General features: G+C 39.0%; 2 protein-coding genes across 2 annotated transcripts; both read right to left on the reverse strand.

Annotated features, from left to right (window-relative positions):
• Positions 1 to 1,862: 1,862 nt before the first annotated feature.
• CBG14433 lies at positions 1,863 to 3,278 on the reverse strand (the record flags this gene model as incomplete). Its single annotated transcript, XM_002644478.1, has 2 exons — positions 1,863 to 2,098; positions 3,242 to 3,278. 2 exons carry the CDS (start codon positions 3,276 to 3,278, stop codon positions 1,863 to 1,865), a joined length of 273 nt encoding a protein of 90 aa, XP_002644524.1.
• A 906-nt stretch (positions 3,279 to 4,184) lies between these two features.
• CBG27683 lies at positions 4,185 to 8,269 on the reverse strand (the record flags this gene model as incomplete). The annotated part of the gene is made up of 8 exons (XM_045239593.1): positions 4,185 to 4,465; positions 4,710 to 4,953; positions 5,884 to 6,012; positions 6,062 to 6,178; positions 6,232 to 6,279; positions 7,104 to 7,232; positions 7,276 to 7,418; positions 8,236 to 8,269. The coding sequence occupies 8 exons, from the start codon at positions 8,267 to 8,269 to the stop codon at positions 4,185 to 4,187; spliced, it is 1,125 nt and encodes a 374-aa protein (XP_045099523.1).
• Between the last annotated feature and the right edge of the window lie 4,455 nt (positions 8,270 to 12,724).

The raw sequence follows: 12,724 nt of genomic DNA on the forward strand, positions 1-12,724 counted from the left end.
AAGATGGAATATGTAATTTGAAATTTGAAATTTGTCATACCGGAATTGTGGAATTTTTAAAATTTGGAATTTGGAATTTGGAATCTAGAATTTTGAATTTTGAATTTTTGGATTCTGGATTCAAAATTAATGGAATTCTGGAATTTGAAATTTCGAATTTCGAATTTCGAATTTCGAATTTGGGATTTCGAATTTCGAATATGGAATTTTGAATTTGGAATTTCAGAAAGTTATGTCCTGTAGTCGGGGAACCTGAGAAATCAGCAATTGGAGTACTGAAAATTCGGGAAATCCAACAAATCAGATAAAATTGAGAAGGTAGAATTTTTGGGTTTTGAATTTTGAATTTGGAAATTGGAATTTGAAATTTAAAAGTTTTAAAATTTCTATTAAGGATTTTTATGAGTTTGGGATTTTTAGAAATTAGAAATTTTGGAGTTAGAAATTTTAAAAATTTTGAAATTTGAAATTTTTTGGAATTTATAATTTTTAGGAATCTAGGATATTCAGGAATTCGGAAATTTTGGGATTTTGAAATTTGAAATTTTGAAATTTTCCAATTTTCGGATATTGGGACTTTTAGGAATTAGAAAACTTTGGAATCTGGAATTTGGAATTTGGAATTTGGAATTTGGAATTTGGAATTTGGAATTTGGAATTTGAAAATTTGAAATTTTTAAAATTGTAAGATTTTGTAATTTTCGAAATTTAGGATTTTCAAACATCTAGGATTTTTAGAAATTTGGAAACCCTGGAATTTCGAAATTTTGAAATTTTCGGAATTTATGATTTTTAGAAATTGAGAAACTTTGGAATTTGAAATCTGGGATTTCGTAATTCGAAAATTAGAAAAACTTGGAATTCGAAATTTGGAATTTTCCGAATTTAGAAGTTTTTAAATTTTTGAATTTGTAATTTCGAAATTTCAAAATTTCAAAATTTCAATTTATTATTCTTTTTTTTGAATTCAGGATTTTTAGAAATTTGGAAACTTTGGAATTTGAAAATTTTGGAATTTTTGAAATTTGGGGGTTTCGAAAATGGGAATTTGAAATTAGGATTTAGGAATTTGTAATATCAAAGTGTTGGTATTTCTGGAGTTCTGGAATTTGTAATTCGAGATTTCGAAATTTTGGAATTCAGAATTTTTATGAATTTATAATTTTTAGAAACTGGAAATTGGAATTTGGAGTTAAGGATCCGGAATTGAAATCTAAAATCCTGAAATCAGAAATTGGTAATCTACGAAACAATGTCCTGTAGTCGGGGAACTGAGAAATCAGCAAGTGGAGTACCGAAAATTCGGGAAATACGAGAAGTCAATTAGTCGGGTCAAAGTTCGGAATTCGAGACGTCGTAATCAGTTGAAAAATCAAAAAGTCCAGAAACCGAGAAGCTGCGTAGTCCGGAATTTTTATCGCAAGACACAAGTTTAAAAAATAGTTTTATGAAAATTTATTGAATAAAAATTCAAAAGAAAAATTTAAAAAGAATGGTTTGTTGACAGCAGACTTTGATGAAGTTTTAGCACAATGGAGGAGTTACCTGGAAACAAACACATGAATTCTCAATTTTCAAGATTCTTGTTTCCACGAGCTCAATTATCTCGGTTTTTGCAGAATATATCAGAAATCTGTCAACTGATAAAGTGTTTGTCAAAACCTTAAAAAAAAGTTTCTGGTTTATCACCTTTTGGTATATTTGACAAGCACCGAGGTGAACAGGCTCAAAATTGAGAAAATTTTCCATCTAAAAACTCATCTGATGTACTGTATTAGCCAGACTTTCGTCTGTGGATCTTTTTCGCCGCGTAGAGGCTCAGTACATTCGAAAGAGTAACAGGTTTTTTAGGGGAAAACCTGTCAAAAAACAGGACCGTCCATTCGGAAGTTCCAATGATCAGGATCTTCCATCCAGTTTTGGATCGCATTCCCGAAATCGTAGTCCTCTTTATCTAGAAGACGGTTTAGGTCATCAGGGAGCTCGGGTTGAAGCTGCGGTGACATATCGTCCTTCGAGTGTTCCAATTGTTCCGAGTCCTCCGATTCCTCCAAGTCCGAGTCGGGATCTCTTTGTCGCTTGAGCTCTGGTGGGCCATCTGGATCCTATCGGTTAATGTAGGGACGAGGAGAAGAGGGTCCATCGATATCCTCCAGCAAGGATTTTTGGAAAGAACCGAATAATAGAGAATAAGTTGAATTTTCAGAAAAATAAGGGAAACTTTCCGAGCCTTTACAAGGCTCAATGGAAAGCTTCCCGAAAAATGTAGGCAGTCATTCTGTCAGCCCGCCAAGCAAAGAGAGTGACATTGATTCGCACGGCGAAGCAGGCGGAAACATAGAAGCAGGCGGAAAAGCAGGCGGAAACAGAATGGATCTGATGGAGACGTAGAGAAAGAGAGTATTTTCGTATATCTGTCCTTGACAGAAAGTTATGCTGGAGTGGTGGTAGACGGTGCAACAAGTACCAAAACGAGAGAAATCGTATACAAAGAGTCTTTGTGGGAACAAATTGAAAATATTAATTTTTGATGGGGTATTTTTATATTTTGAAAGTTTTCAGAGTTCGAAGTCAGCACTCAGATTTTGGAAATTGACATTTCAAATTTTGGTAGTCGGAAGTGAGAATTTGGAATTTGGAATCCGGAATTCCATAAACAAAATGAGGACGTCTGGAAACCAAGAAGTCTCGTAGTCATGAAACTGAAAGACTGTCGGGAAGCAGAGAACTGAAAATTGGGAAAACGGAAAGTTCGGGAAACCACAAAAGCAGAAAGTCGGGAGTCGAACTTTGGAATTTGAGGTCGGAAAAACAAGAAATCCGGGAGTCAGGAAGCCGAGAAGTCGAGAAGTGGAGTACTGAAAAATCGGGAAACTGAAAAGTTGTGAAGTCTGAAGCTTTTTTGCAAAACACAAGTTAAAAAATGTTTCATGAGAATTTATAGACAAATTTCGAACAGAAATGAAGGCGGTCGATCTACAACAGACTTTGATGAAGTTGATAGCACAATGGATGAGTTACCTGGAAACAAACACATGAATTATCAATTTTCCAAGATTCCTGTTTGCACTTTGAGCTCAAGTAGCTCGTTTTCTGTGAAATATACCAGAAATCGGTAAACTGGTAAAGTGTTTTTCATAACTTTTTAAAAACTTTTATCGTTTACAACGTTTTGATATCTTTTACTGCCGCCGAGATAAATTGACTCAAAATTAATAAATTTTCCCACTTAAAAACTCACCTGGCGTACTGTATTCGCCAAACGTTTGTCTGTTCATTCTGCCATAAGCGTTATAATAATACACATGTATTGACTCCTGCCTAATTTTTTGACTTCTTTTTTTTTCCTTTTTTGCTCTTTTTGCTCTTCTTATTGCATTTTTTGTGTCTTCTGATGTCTTTTGGATTGTGGTTGTTCTGTTCAGAGTCGATAATTCTAGAACTACTTTTCAATTTATTTTTTCGGTTACCGTATTTCTCCTAATAGTCAACTTTGAGCTTATTTACCTCGGTTCCCGTAAAAGACATCAAAAATTTATCAACTGATAAAATGTTGGTGATATTATGAAAAACAATTTATCAGTTGACAAATTTTTGATATCATTTACAGGAATCGAGATAATTAGGCTCAAAGTGTACGTATAGGGAGGATCTAGGTTCTAGATGTAGCTTCTAGAACTCTTCTCGGGAATTTTCTGCGGCGAATTGTACCGGACGTGGAAGATCTAGAATAGAATAACTTAAGGTTCGGGTTTTGGGAGGAAAAAACTGGTTTCAGCTCCTGGGCATTTGAAATGTGAAGTTTTTGAGATACAAGAGAAGTCTACATTTCAGCCCGTCACACGAGAAATGCCCTTTGTAACAAGAAATGCCAAAATTGGCGTTATTCGCTTTTTTGGATTTGATTATGTTTTTTTACACCTATGCAGATTTCACTTACTTCATACACTGGTTGAGCCTACACCAATTCTTCGTGCATGTTCCAAGCTTCGAGATGATCGCTTCTGTCCTTGTAGCGGCTTCACAGCAACTCCCATCAAATTTTTAGGAATTTTTAGATAATCATTGGCATTAAACCAATGTAAACCACCAGAGAATATGGAAAAAATTTATTAATAAAAAATAGTGTTTTTATTATAGAAAACAATAGAGATATTAACAGCTCAAGAGGTATATCAGGTTAATTATATAATCGTATTCCGCTTCTTGTCATGCCCCGGTGCTGGAACTGATTTGGCTGCCACGTTTGCGAGTGATGGTTGGTGCATTGGTGGCTGACGATTTTCCTCTTCCACGGCTACTTGGGGCTGTCGAGGCATTCCTTGGGCACGACCTGTGGTTGCTTCTGTAGCCACTCTTCCACGGCCACGACCACCAGACGAAGCTAGAGTAGTCGAAGCTGCTGCTACTTCTGAAGATCGCTTGGCATAATCTTTTGAATATCTTCTACAAGGACAACCGAATGCTGAAACATTAAAGCGATTAAATTTAAGCTGAAAAAAGGGTTCAAAAGATGTCTCACCCTTGTATGGAGCCGGACGCTTACGAGGAGCCTTTTTGGGTTTTTGAGTATCTTCTGAGGAGGATGGTTAAGCTGGGCGAGCTGGAGACGGTTGAGGAGGAACTTTGGCTAATGGAGAACGACGACGAGTGACTTCTGGAGTCTGTGTCTTTGCTGGAGCTTTTAGTGATCCATTAGCGTTTCTGACGGATCATTCTTGACGTAGGCGTCAAGCGTCGACGTAGAGCAACTAGGGCAGTAGAACGTCCTGTTGGAGAACGACGTCGAGAAGCTATCTGATTTGTCGTTGACGTCGCTGGAGTTCCTTGGGTTCCTGTGCCTCGTTGGATGATTGTTGAAGCATCAGCAGATCTCAAGCGTCGACGAGGTGCCACTGTACTCGAATTAGCGTGTTGGGGTGAAAGAAGCGTGTCCTGGAGCCAAATGAGCATCTGAAAAAAATGCATTCAAAACACCTTCTCAAGTTTGGAAAAAACACTTACCATTTGATTGGGTTTGAACCAGGCAATTGATTCTCAGAAAAATCAAAAAAGGGCCTTTCCGAATTCCATACAGAAGGAATTCTGGAAAGATCCGAATAATAGTAAGACATCTTTTCAGTGAAGTTGTCAGTATGATACTGTATTAGCCAGACTTGCGCCTGTTGATCTCTTCCGCCGCGTAGAGGCTCAGTACATAGAAAGAGTAACAAGTTTTATCTGGGAAAAACCTGTCAAAAAACCTCGTCCGTTGGATCATTTATGGGATTTGTTGTACATCATCACATTGTTCATCAATTTCCATATTGGTTGTCTTCGTCGTCCATTGATTCATTTCATCATAGGATGAGTTTCTTCTTCTCTATTTTTTTCTACATCCATTTCTATCTCCAATCTTCTTGTTCACCCGATCCATCAACGTGACTTCTAGTTGCTCCTTCTCCTCTCTCATCTGCCTGATTCCATTTTTCAACTTCGCATTGGCTCTCTTGAATTCGTCCATCTTCGTTTTCAAGTCGTCGTTCTCCTTCTTCACGGCTCGATTCTTGATGACTACCTCTTTCGATTTCTCAATTCGCAAAGCGGAAAAGTTTCCGGTGCTGACTGGATGGCTTCTTGACTCTTCTTGGTCATTTTTTGAGAAGTTGTTCGATTAATCTGGAAATTTCAGAACATATTTTAACAAATAAGAACTTCAGTTTTGGAACTGAAAATTTTTTGTCAAATCGGGCCGTTCATACCAGAAAATTGCCAAAATTAAGCACCCGAAGCATCAGAGTCAGACTCCAGAATAGTTATTTGAAAATATTTCATTTTATAAAAAATATAATACCGAAGCATCAGAGTCAGACTCCAGTTCTGAGGATGAAGAAGATGAAGCGCATCTTTTTTAGAATCAGCCTTGTTTTTGCGGGTGTTTCTAGATTTCCTCTTAACTGGACTGTCATCAAAATCAGAGTCACTATCATTATAAGTAACACATCTCACGGATCCTCTTTTGTGTCTTGACTCCTAAAAAATAATTTTTGAAAAATCAGAAAATTTTCCAGGAAAACTGTACACGAAGATCCACTTCCGGCTCCGATTGTGAAGAATCAGCAAGTGCTCTTCTTTTTGAATTGGGTCCTTTTGATGCATCAGGAGCAGGAGCCTTGCGAGTTCTTCTGGCAATCGATGTCTGTAAGATAAGAACAATGAGCTTTCAATAACCCACTAAAAGTTATAACTCACAGAAAAAACGTTTTGGGAAGACATAGTTTGTTCCTCGGTGTAGACAATCTGCAAATTGAAATGGATTGAGTGAAAATTGTGTTTAATTAATTAAGTTAAAAAGAAGGAACATTCAGAGAGAGATTGAAACTAATAATTTGTGAGTTATGAGCTTTTACAACTTTTCTAACGTTGTTTTGAGCCAATTGAGCCGCTCAAAAAGAACCTATCTTGTTTTTTTCTGCTCATAACTCGGTTTGTTTTTGAGCTATTATTTTTGGGTTGAAAGTTTTGAACGTGTAGTAACATTTCAAGTTTGAGAAAAATGCTTACCTCTTGGATGGGCTCAAACCAGCAATTGACTTTCAGAAAAATAAAAACGAAATTTCCGGATTCCATGCAGAAGGAATTCTGGAAAGTTCCTAATAAGGATTAGACCTCTTTTCAGTGAAGTGGTCTGGTACTGTATTAGCCAGACTTTCGTCTGTGGATCCCTTTCGCCGCGTAGAGGCTCAGTACATTCGAAAGAGTAACAAGTTTTATTTGGGAAAAACTTGTCAAAAAACCCATCGTCGTTTCGTCTTCTTGACCTCATTTTCAAGCTGCATGTTGATGGCGGTATACATCTGGCATTGGATAAGGATCTCTCAAAAAACCTCAGCCACTTGTTGATCTACCGATTCTTCCTTAACTCGCTCCTCATCGTTGTTTTGTTGAAGTTGAAGCATCTGAGTTTCCGCCTGAGTTTCGACCGGAATAGCTGGAACCGAAGACGTGACTTTATTGGGAACACCTGAAATACCAACATTTAAAGAAAATGTTGTGAAAACAAATAAGGGTAATGAAACCATAATTGGTAATGTGACCTAAAAAATTTGATATAAGATCCTTACCTGGCTTTCGGTTAGATTGTTCTCATCAGCCAACTTGTTCCGCTGATCTATTGATGGATAGGGGTTCTCATTGAACACCGCCAAGAGCAATTGGTTTTGTTCATCAGTAAAAGTCACCCGACTTGTCCTCTGAAAACGTTTTTTGAACACTTGCAGCAAAAAAACTTCTTACCTTTTTATATGTGCTCTTTCTTTTCAGTTGTCGTTTTGAGCTAATTGGCTCACTGAGTTCTTCCGATTGCTGATCGTCCGTTTGGTCCTCGACATCCTGAGAACGTTTTGGGAAGACATAGTTTGTTCCTCGGTGTAGACAATCTGAAAATTGAAATGGATTGAGTGAAAATTGTGTTGAATTAATTAAGTTAAAAAGAAGGAACATTCAGAGAGACATTGAAACTAATAATTTGTGGGTTATGAGCTTTTACAACTTTTCTAGCGTTGTTTTGACCCAATTGAGCCGCTCAAAAAGAACATATCTTGTTTTTTGGGTCATAGCTCGGTTTGTTTTCAAGCTATTGTTTTGAGGTTGAAAGTTTTGAAAGTGTAATAACAGTTCAAGTTTGAGAAAAATGCGTACCTCTTGGTTGGGCTCGAACCAGCAGTTGATTTTCAGAAAAATAAAAGGAACTTTCCGAACTCCAAGCAGAAGGAATTCTGGAAAATCCCGTACTGTATTAGCCAGACTTTCGTCTGTGGATCTCTTTCGCCGCGTAGAGGCTCAGTACATTAGAAAGAGTGACAGCTTTTTTAGGAGAAATCCTGTCACAAAACTCGGAGAGTAGATTATTTAGTTATTGAATCCTGGTCAGCGGTCGGTGTCAAGACCGATGACAATCCTCACATCATATTCTCTAAATCCTTTTTTTCTTTCTTCCGAACTTTGTCTTGTAGCTGTTGGATCAGTGCATCCTTCTGGGTGTTTTCACCTCGAAGAGCGGAGAAATTTTGTTTGAGATTTGTTATCTCTGCTTGAGAGTTCGCCAGATTCTGATCCAGTTCAGAGATTTGATCTTTGAGAGTTTTCCGTTCTGTGAAAATAGCCCCGATGAAATTTTGGACCAGAAACTAGGCATTTTTTAATTTGAAAGTTTTCACATTCACTTTTTGTGATGATATTTGAAACACAGCTTACTTCTTTTGGGCTTCGGACGAATTGCAGTTGGCATTTGGCTGTCGACAAGGATCCTGAAAAGAAATAAACAAGACTTGAATTTTGAACTGGAAAAGGTTTCTCACCTTGGGATGGTGGGTGGCCGAATTGTTGGAAACCAGTAGAGTTGCCAAATTGTGGTTCACACTGCTGGAGCCGGAGCATGAGCCAGTAGTGGTGACGGGGCAAAGGGATACTGCAATTGGAAAGTTTGGAACATTCTTTGCCAATTTTGCGGATCCACCACTTCTTGATCTTCTACTTCTCCCGATTCTCCACCATCTTCCTCCGCGTCCATCTCCTCGTACCTACGCTTCATGACACCTGGTCATGAGTAGTCAGCGTCGTCCAGTTTCTCCTCTGAAACTTTTGAGCATTTCCGATCGATTCTTTTAATAAAAAGGACACTCACTCTTTTCTTTTGTTCTCCTGTTCTATTCAGTCCTGGTGGTGCGTCGATGTCGGTGTGCTCTTTAAGAATCTTCTACTGAGTCCAACACAACAAGTCGTCCTCAGCGTTGAACTCCAGTACAGACACGTCGTACGTTGCAGATCTGAAATGGAGTACTATTGGTATGGGTATTTAAAAAAACTGTTTTAAGTTTCTGGCCTTTTGAAATTTAAGGTTTTTGAAAAACAAACTGATATTGGAAATTGGGTTCAAAAATGCATTTAGAGATTAAAATGGACACTTACCATTTGATTGGACATAAACCAGGCGATTGATTTTCAGAAAAATCAAAAAAGGGCCTTTCCGAATTCCATACAGAAGGAATTCTGGAAAGATCCGAATAATATAATAGTAAGACATCTTTTCAGTGAAGTTGTCAGAATGGTACTGTATTAGCCAGACTTGCGTCTGTTGATCTCTTCCGCCGCGTAGAGGCTCAGTACATAGAAAGAGTAACAAGTTTTATTTGGGAACAACTTGTAAAAAAACCCATCGTCGTTTCATCTTCTTGACTTCATTTTCAAGCTGCATGTTGATGGCGGTATACATCTGGCATCGGATAAGGACCGCTGGGTGCGCCTTCGTGTTTTCCAGTCCCCACTCATAAAACGGCCGAGGTACTGTTCGCACTCGTCAAGTTGCCTCTTCCCTTACTTTGAGCTGTTGGATGGACGACAGGATTGATCTTTTGCCTGTATTAGGTTGGCGGGAAAGTCTTTGTCACTCTGTTTGTTTAATCACTGTTCTCGTATATGGAGGCTGTGTATGATATCGACTCTAGTGAATAACAAGGTGATAAGAACCTTCCATATAAACAAGTCCCCATTTCCTTCCCTGCTCCTCATCTGTAATTGAAACGATATGTTTGTTCCCACTGCTATTCACATCAGACATGTTTTGATTTACCTCTTCCTATCTCACACCACGATGAAGGATTCGGAAACTTTCTTGAAGAATGTGTACAACACACATGCCCCTCACTACAATACTATTCGCAATTGGTTCCATCGTTTCGAAAAAGATGACTTCTCGCTCGATGAAAAGGATCGCTCTGGGAGACCCCGTGAGTTGGATTTGGACAAGCTGAAGCACGCATTGCAATCGGATCCATTTCAATCTAGCCGTGAACTAGCTGTCACATTCGGAGTTCACCATAGCACAGTCCTTGAAGGCTTGAAGTCTCTTGGAATGAGAAAACTTTTTGGTCGATTCATACCTCATCACCTGACTCAAGCCAACCTTGACCGCCGAGTCGACGATTCGATTACTCTTCTCACTCTCCACGCGGGCGATCGATGGCTGGACCGGCTAATAACCGGAGATGAGAAGTGGGTCTTCTACGATAATCACCACAGGAAATCCCAGTGGGTTGGAGAAGGAGAGAGCCCACAGGATGTCCCCAAACCCGGCCTTCATCCGAAAAAAGTTATGCTCTCTGTGTGGTGGGGAGTGGACGGCCCCATCTACTGGGAACTTCTGCCCGAGGGCAAAACAATAACTGGAGACCTCTACACTACTCAACTACGAAACCTCAAGAAAGCAGTCGACCGTTCGGCCCTGAAAGACAAGAAAGTGTACTATCAACATGATAACGCTCGCCCACATGTTTCGAAACAAGTGAAGCAGGAGCTGATGGGATATGGATGGAATGTTCTCCCTCACCCCCCGTATTCTCCTGATCTTGCTCCTTCCGACTATTGGTTATTTGGCGATATGACACGTGCCTTCGAAGGAAGAAGCTTCAATTCCCGTGGAGCGGTCGAAGCGGCACTCAAACAATACTTTGCCTCACGCCCGGCTGGATTCTACCGCAATGGAATCCATAAATTGAGGGAACGTTGGAGACATGTTGTTGATAATGATGGACAATATAATTAATTATTCGGTTATTTTTTCTTTGAGAAATAAACTATTGAAAAAGTGACAAAGACTTTCCCGCCAACCTAATAGAACCCGGAGACCTTGTCGAAGAAGTTGTCGGTCTTGTAGATGTTCGCGAAAACCGATTCCGACGACTCTGATCTTTTAAGCACTGGGCGTTCTTCTTCATAATCTTCATCGGCACTCAAAGAATTCTCGTAGTCGAATTCAATGCTGAAAATGGTTTAAAATACAGTATACGTCAACAAGGTCTATTTTCAGCTGATTTTCGGCTACTTTTCAAGAGTCTGGAACTCAGTTTTCAAGTCTCCAATAACTCTAACTACAAAAAAAAACAAAATTTCCTACAACTCTGTCTAAAAATCAAATTTCCAGCCCTTCTAGGAGCCGCTTAAAATACCAGAGGCTGACGACGAGACACGCTGAGTCTCTAACCTCTCTCGTTTTCTAGACGAGCTAGAAAGTTGGTTTTTAGACAGAATTGCACGTTCAAAAATGAAATTTTTGGAATATTTATAAAAATATTTTTAAGGTATGTCTTGCACCCAAAAATTTTCAAAGTGATCGAAAACTTGACAGCCGAGCTCCAGTATCCGGGAAATGTATAATTTCAAGAATAATCCAAAATTCCATTTAAAACCCTACAATACAATCCAAAAACCAAATTTCTAGCTCATCTAGAACTCGAGATTATTTGAAGTTTTCCGAGGTTAGAGACGCATTGCGTCTTGTCGTCTGCGTCTCTAGCGGTTTCTAAAAGTGCTAGAAATGTGATTTTTGATAGAATTGTAGGAAATATTGCCTATTTTATAATTAAAACTGTTTTCAATTTTCAAAATTTTCAAAGTGATCGGTAACTTGAAAACTGAGCTCCAGACTCCGGGAAAGTGTTAAAAACTCACTCCGAAGCTAGATACGGCAAATTGAAGTCATGCTTTTGAGCCCTTTGTCCTGAATCGTTTCCGGTTTTCTGCCTGGTTTTCCCGGTGGAGCCTTCTTCTTCTTCTTCATGGTGAGCTTGGGAGGAGGAGACCCATGGAGCCGACTTCTGACGTAGATGAGCTCGGTTCTGGTCATTATGACCGAACGAATGGTCTTCTTTGGAGCTTCCTTGACCTCGGTGGTAGTGGCAAAAAGAAGAGAATAATCCAAAATTCATTAATTGTTAGGATTTTTAGAAGATTCAGCATAAATAGGGAAGAAGTGAGGGGGAGAGGGGAGGGGTGTGCATATTCAGAAGAATAAAAGGGAACCTTTCCAAATTCCACACAGAAGGATTTCTGGAAAGAACCGAATAATAGAGAATGAGAAGAATTTTTAGAAAAATAAGGGGAGCTTTCCGAATCGATTCATTTGCAGGAATCAATAGAAAACCCCCCGGACTACTGTGGCTGCCGTTCAGTCAGGATGCCGAGCGAATACAATGACATTGTTTCTTGCCAACGCACAGACACGCCTGCTCCCTCTAACCGGCAGACAACCAGAATCTGAAGGGGAAATGAGAGACGCAGAGAATCGAGGTGGGACGGGTGGGAAGGCCAGGTGGGGTGGGTAACAGAGAACGGGTGAGAAGGAGGATCCTCCTCTCTCTGTCACTTCGACAAAAAGTTATAAAACGGTCATATATGATGTGAAGAGACCCTTAAATGGGGTAATTTATGTGAAAAGACTAGCTGGGATTAGAGGAACAGGTGGGAATAATTGACCTTCCCAGGAGTCAATTTGGAGATATCGGAAGGTTGTGTCTCTCTTGGACCTTGACAAAAAATTATGAGATTGTATTTTAAAAAATTATGAGAATGTATTGAGTGCTTGTAGAGACTAGAAGTGTCTAAAGGGAAATAATGGGGAGTAAATTCTTGATAAGTTCTTGAAGAGTAAATTCTTGATAATTTGAAAGCCCCGGATAAAGCTATATAGATAAAGCATTTGATTTGAACCTTTCAAAGTTTTAAAAATGTATTTTTTTGCGAATGAGAATCAACCAATCAATAAACAAAAATATTTATTTTCAAAAAAAAACTGGCTTATTTTGTCCCACATTTTGTACCACTTCCTCTTATCAGTATTTGTCCTCGTATCCTCCGCCTTTCCATAAGGATTGAACAGAAACACTGAAAACAGGAATATACGTTACTA

This window comes from Caenorhabditis briggsae (assembly GCF_000004555.2).
Source record: "Caenorhabditis briggsae complete genome, chrX, whole genome shotgun sequence".
Lineage (NCBI taxonomy): Eukaryota > Metazoa > Nematoda > Chromadorea > Rhabditida > Rhabditidae > Caenorhabditis > Caenorhabditis briggsae.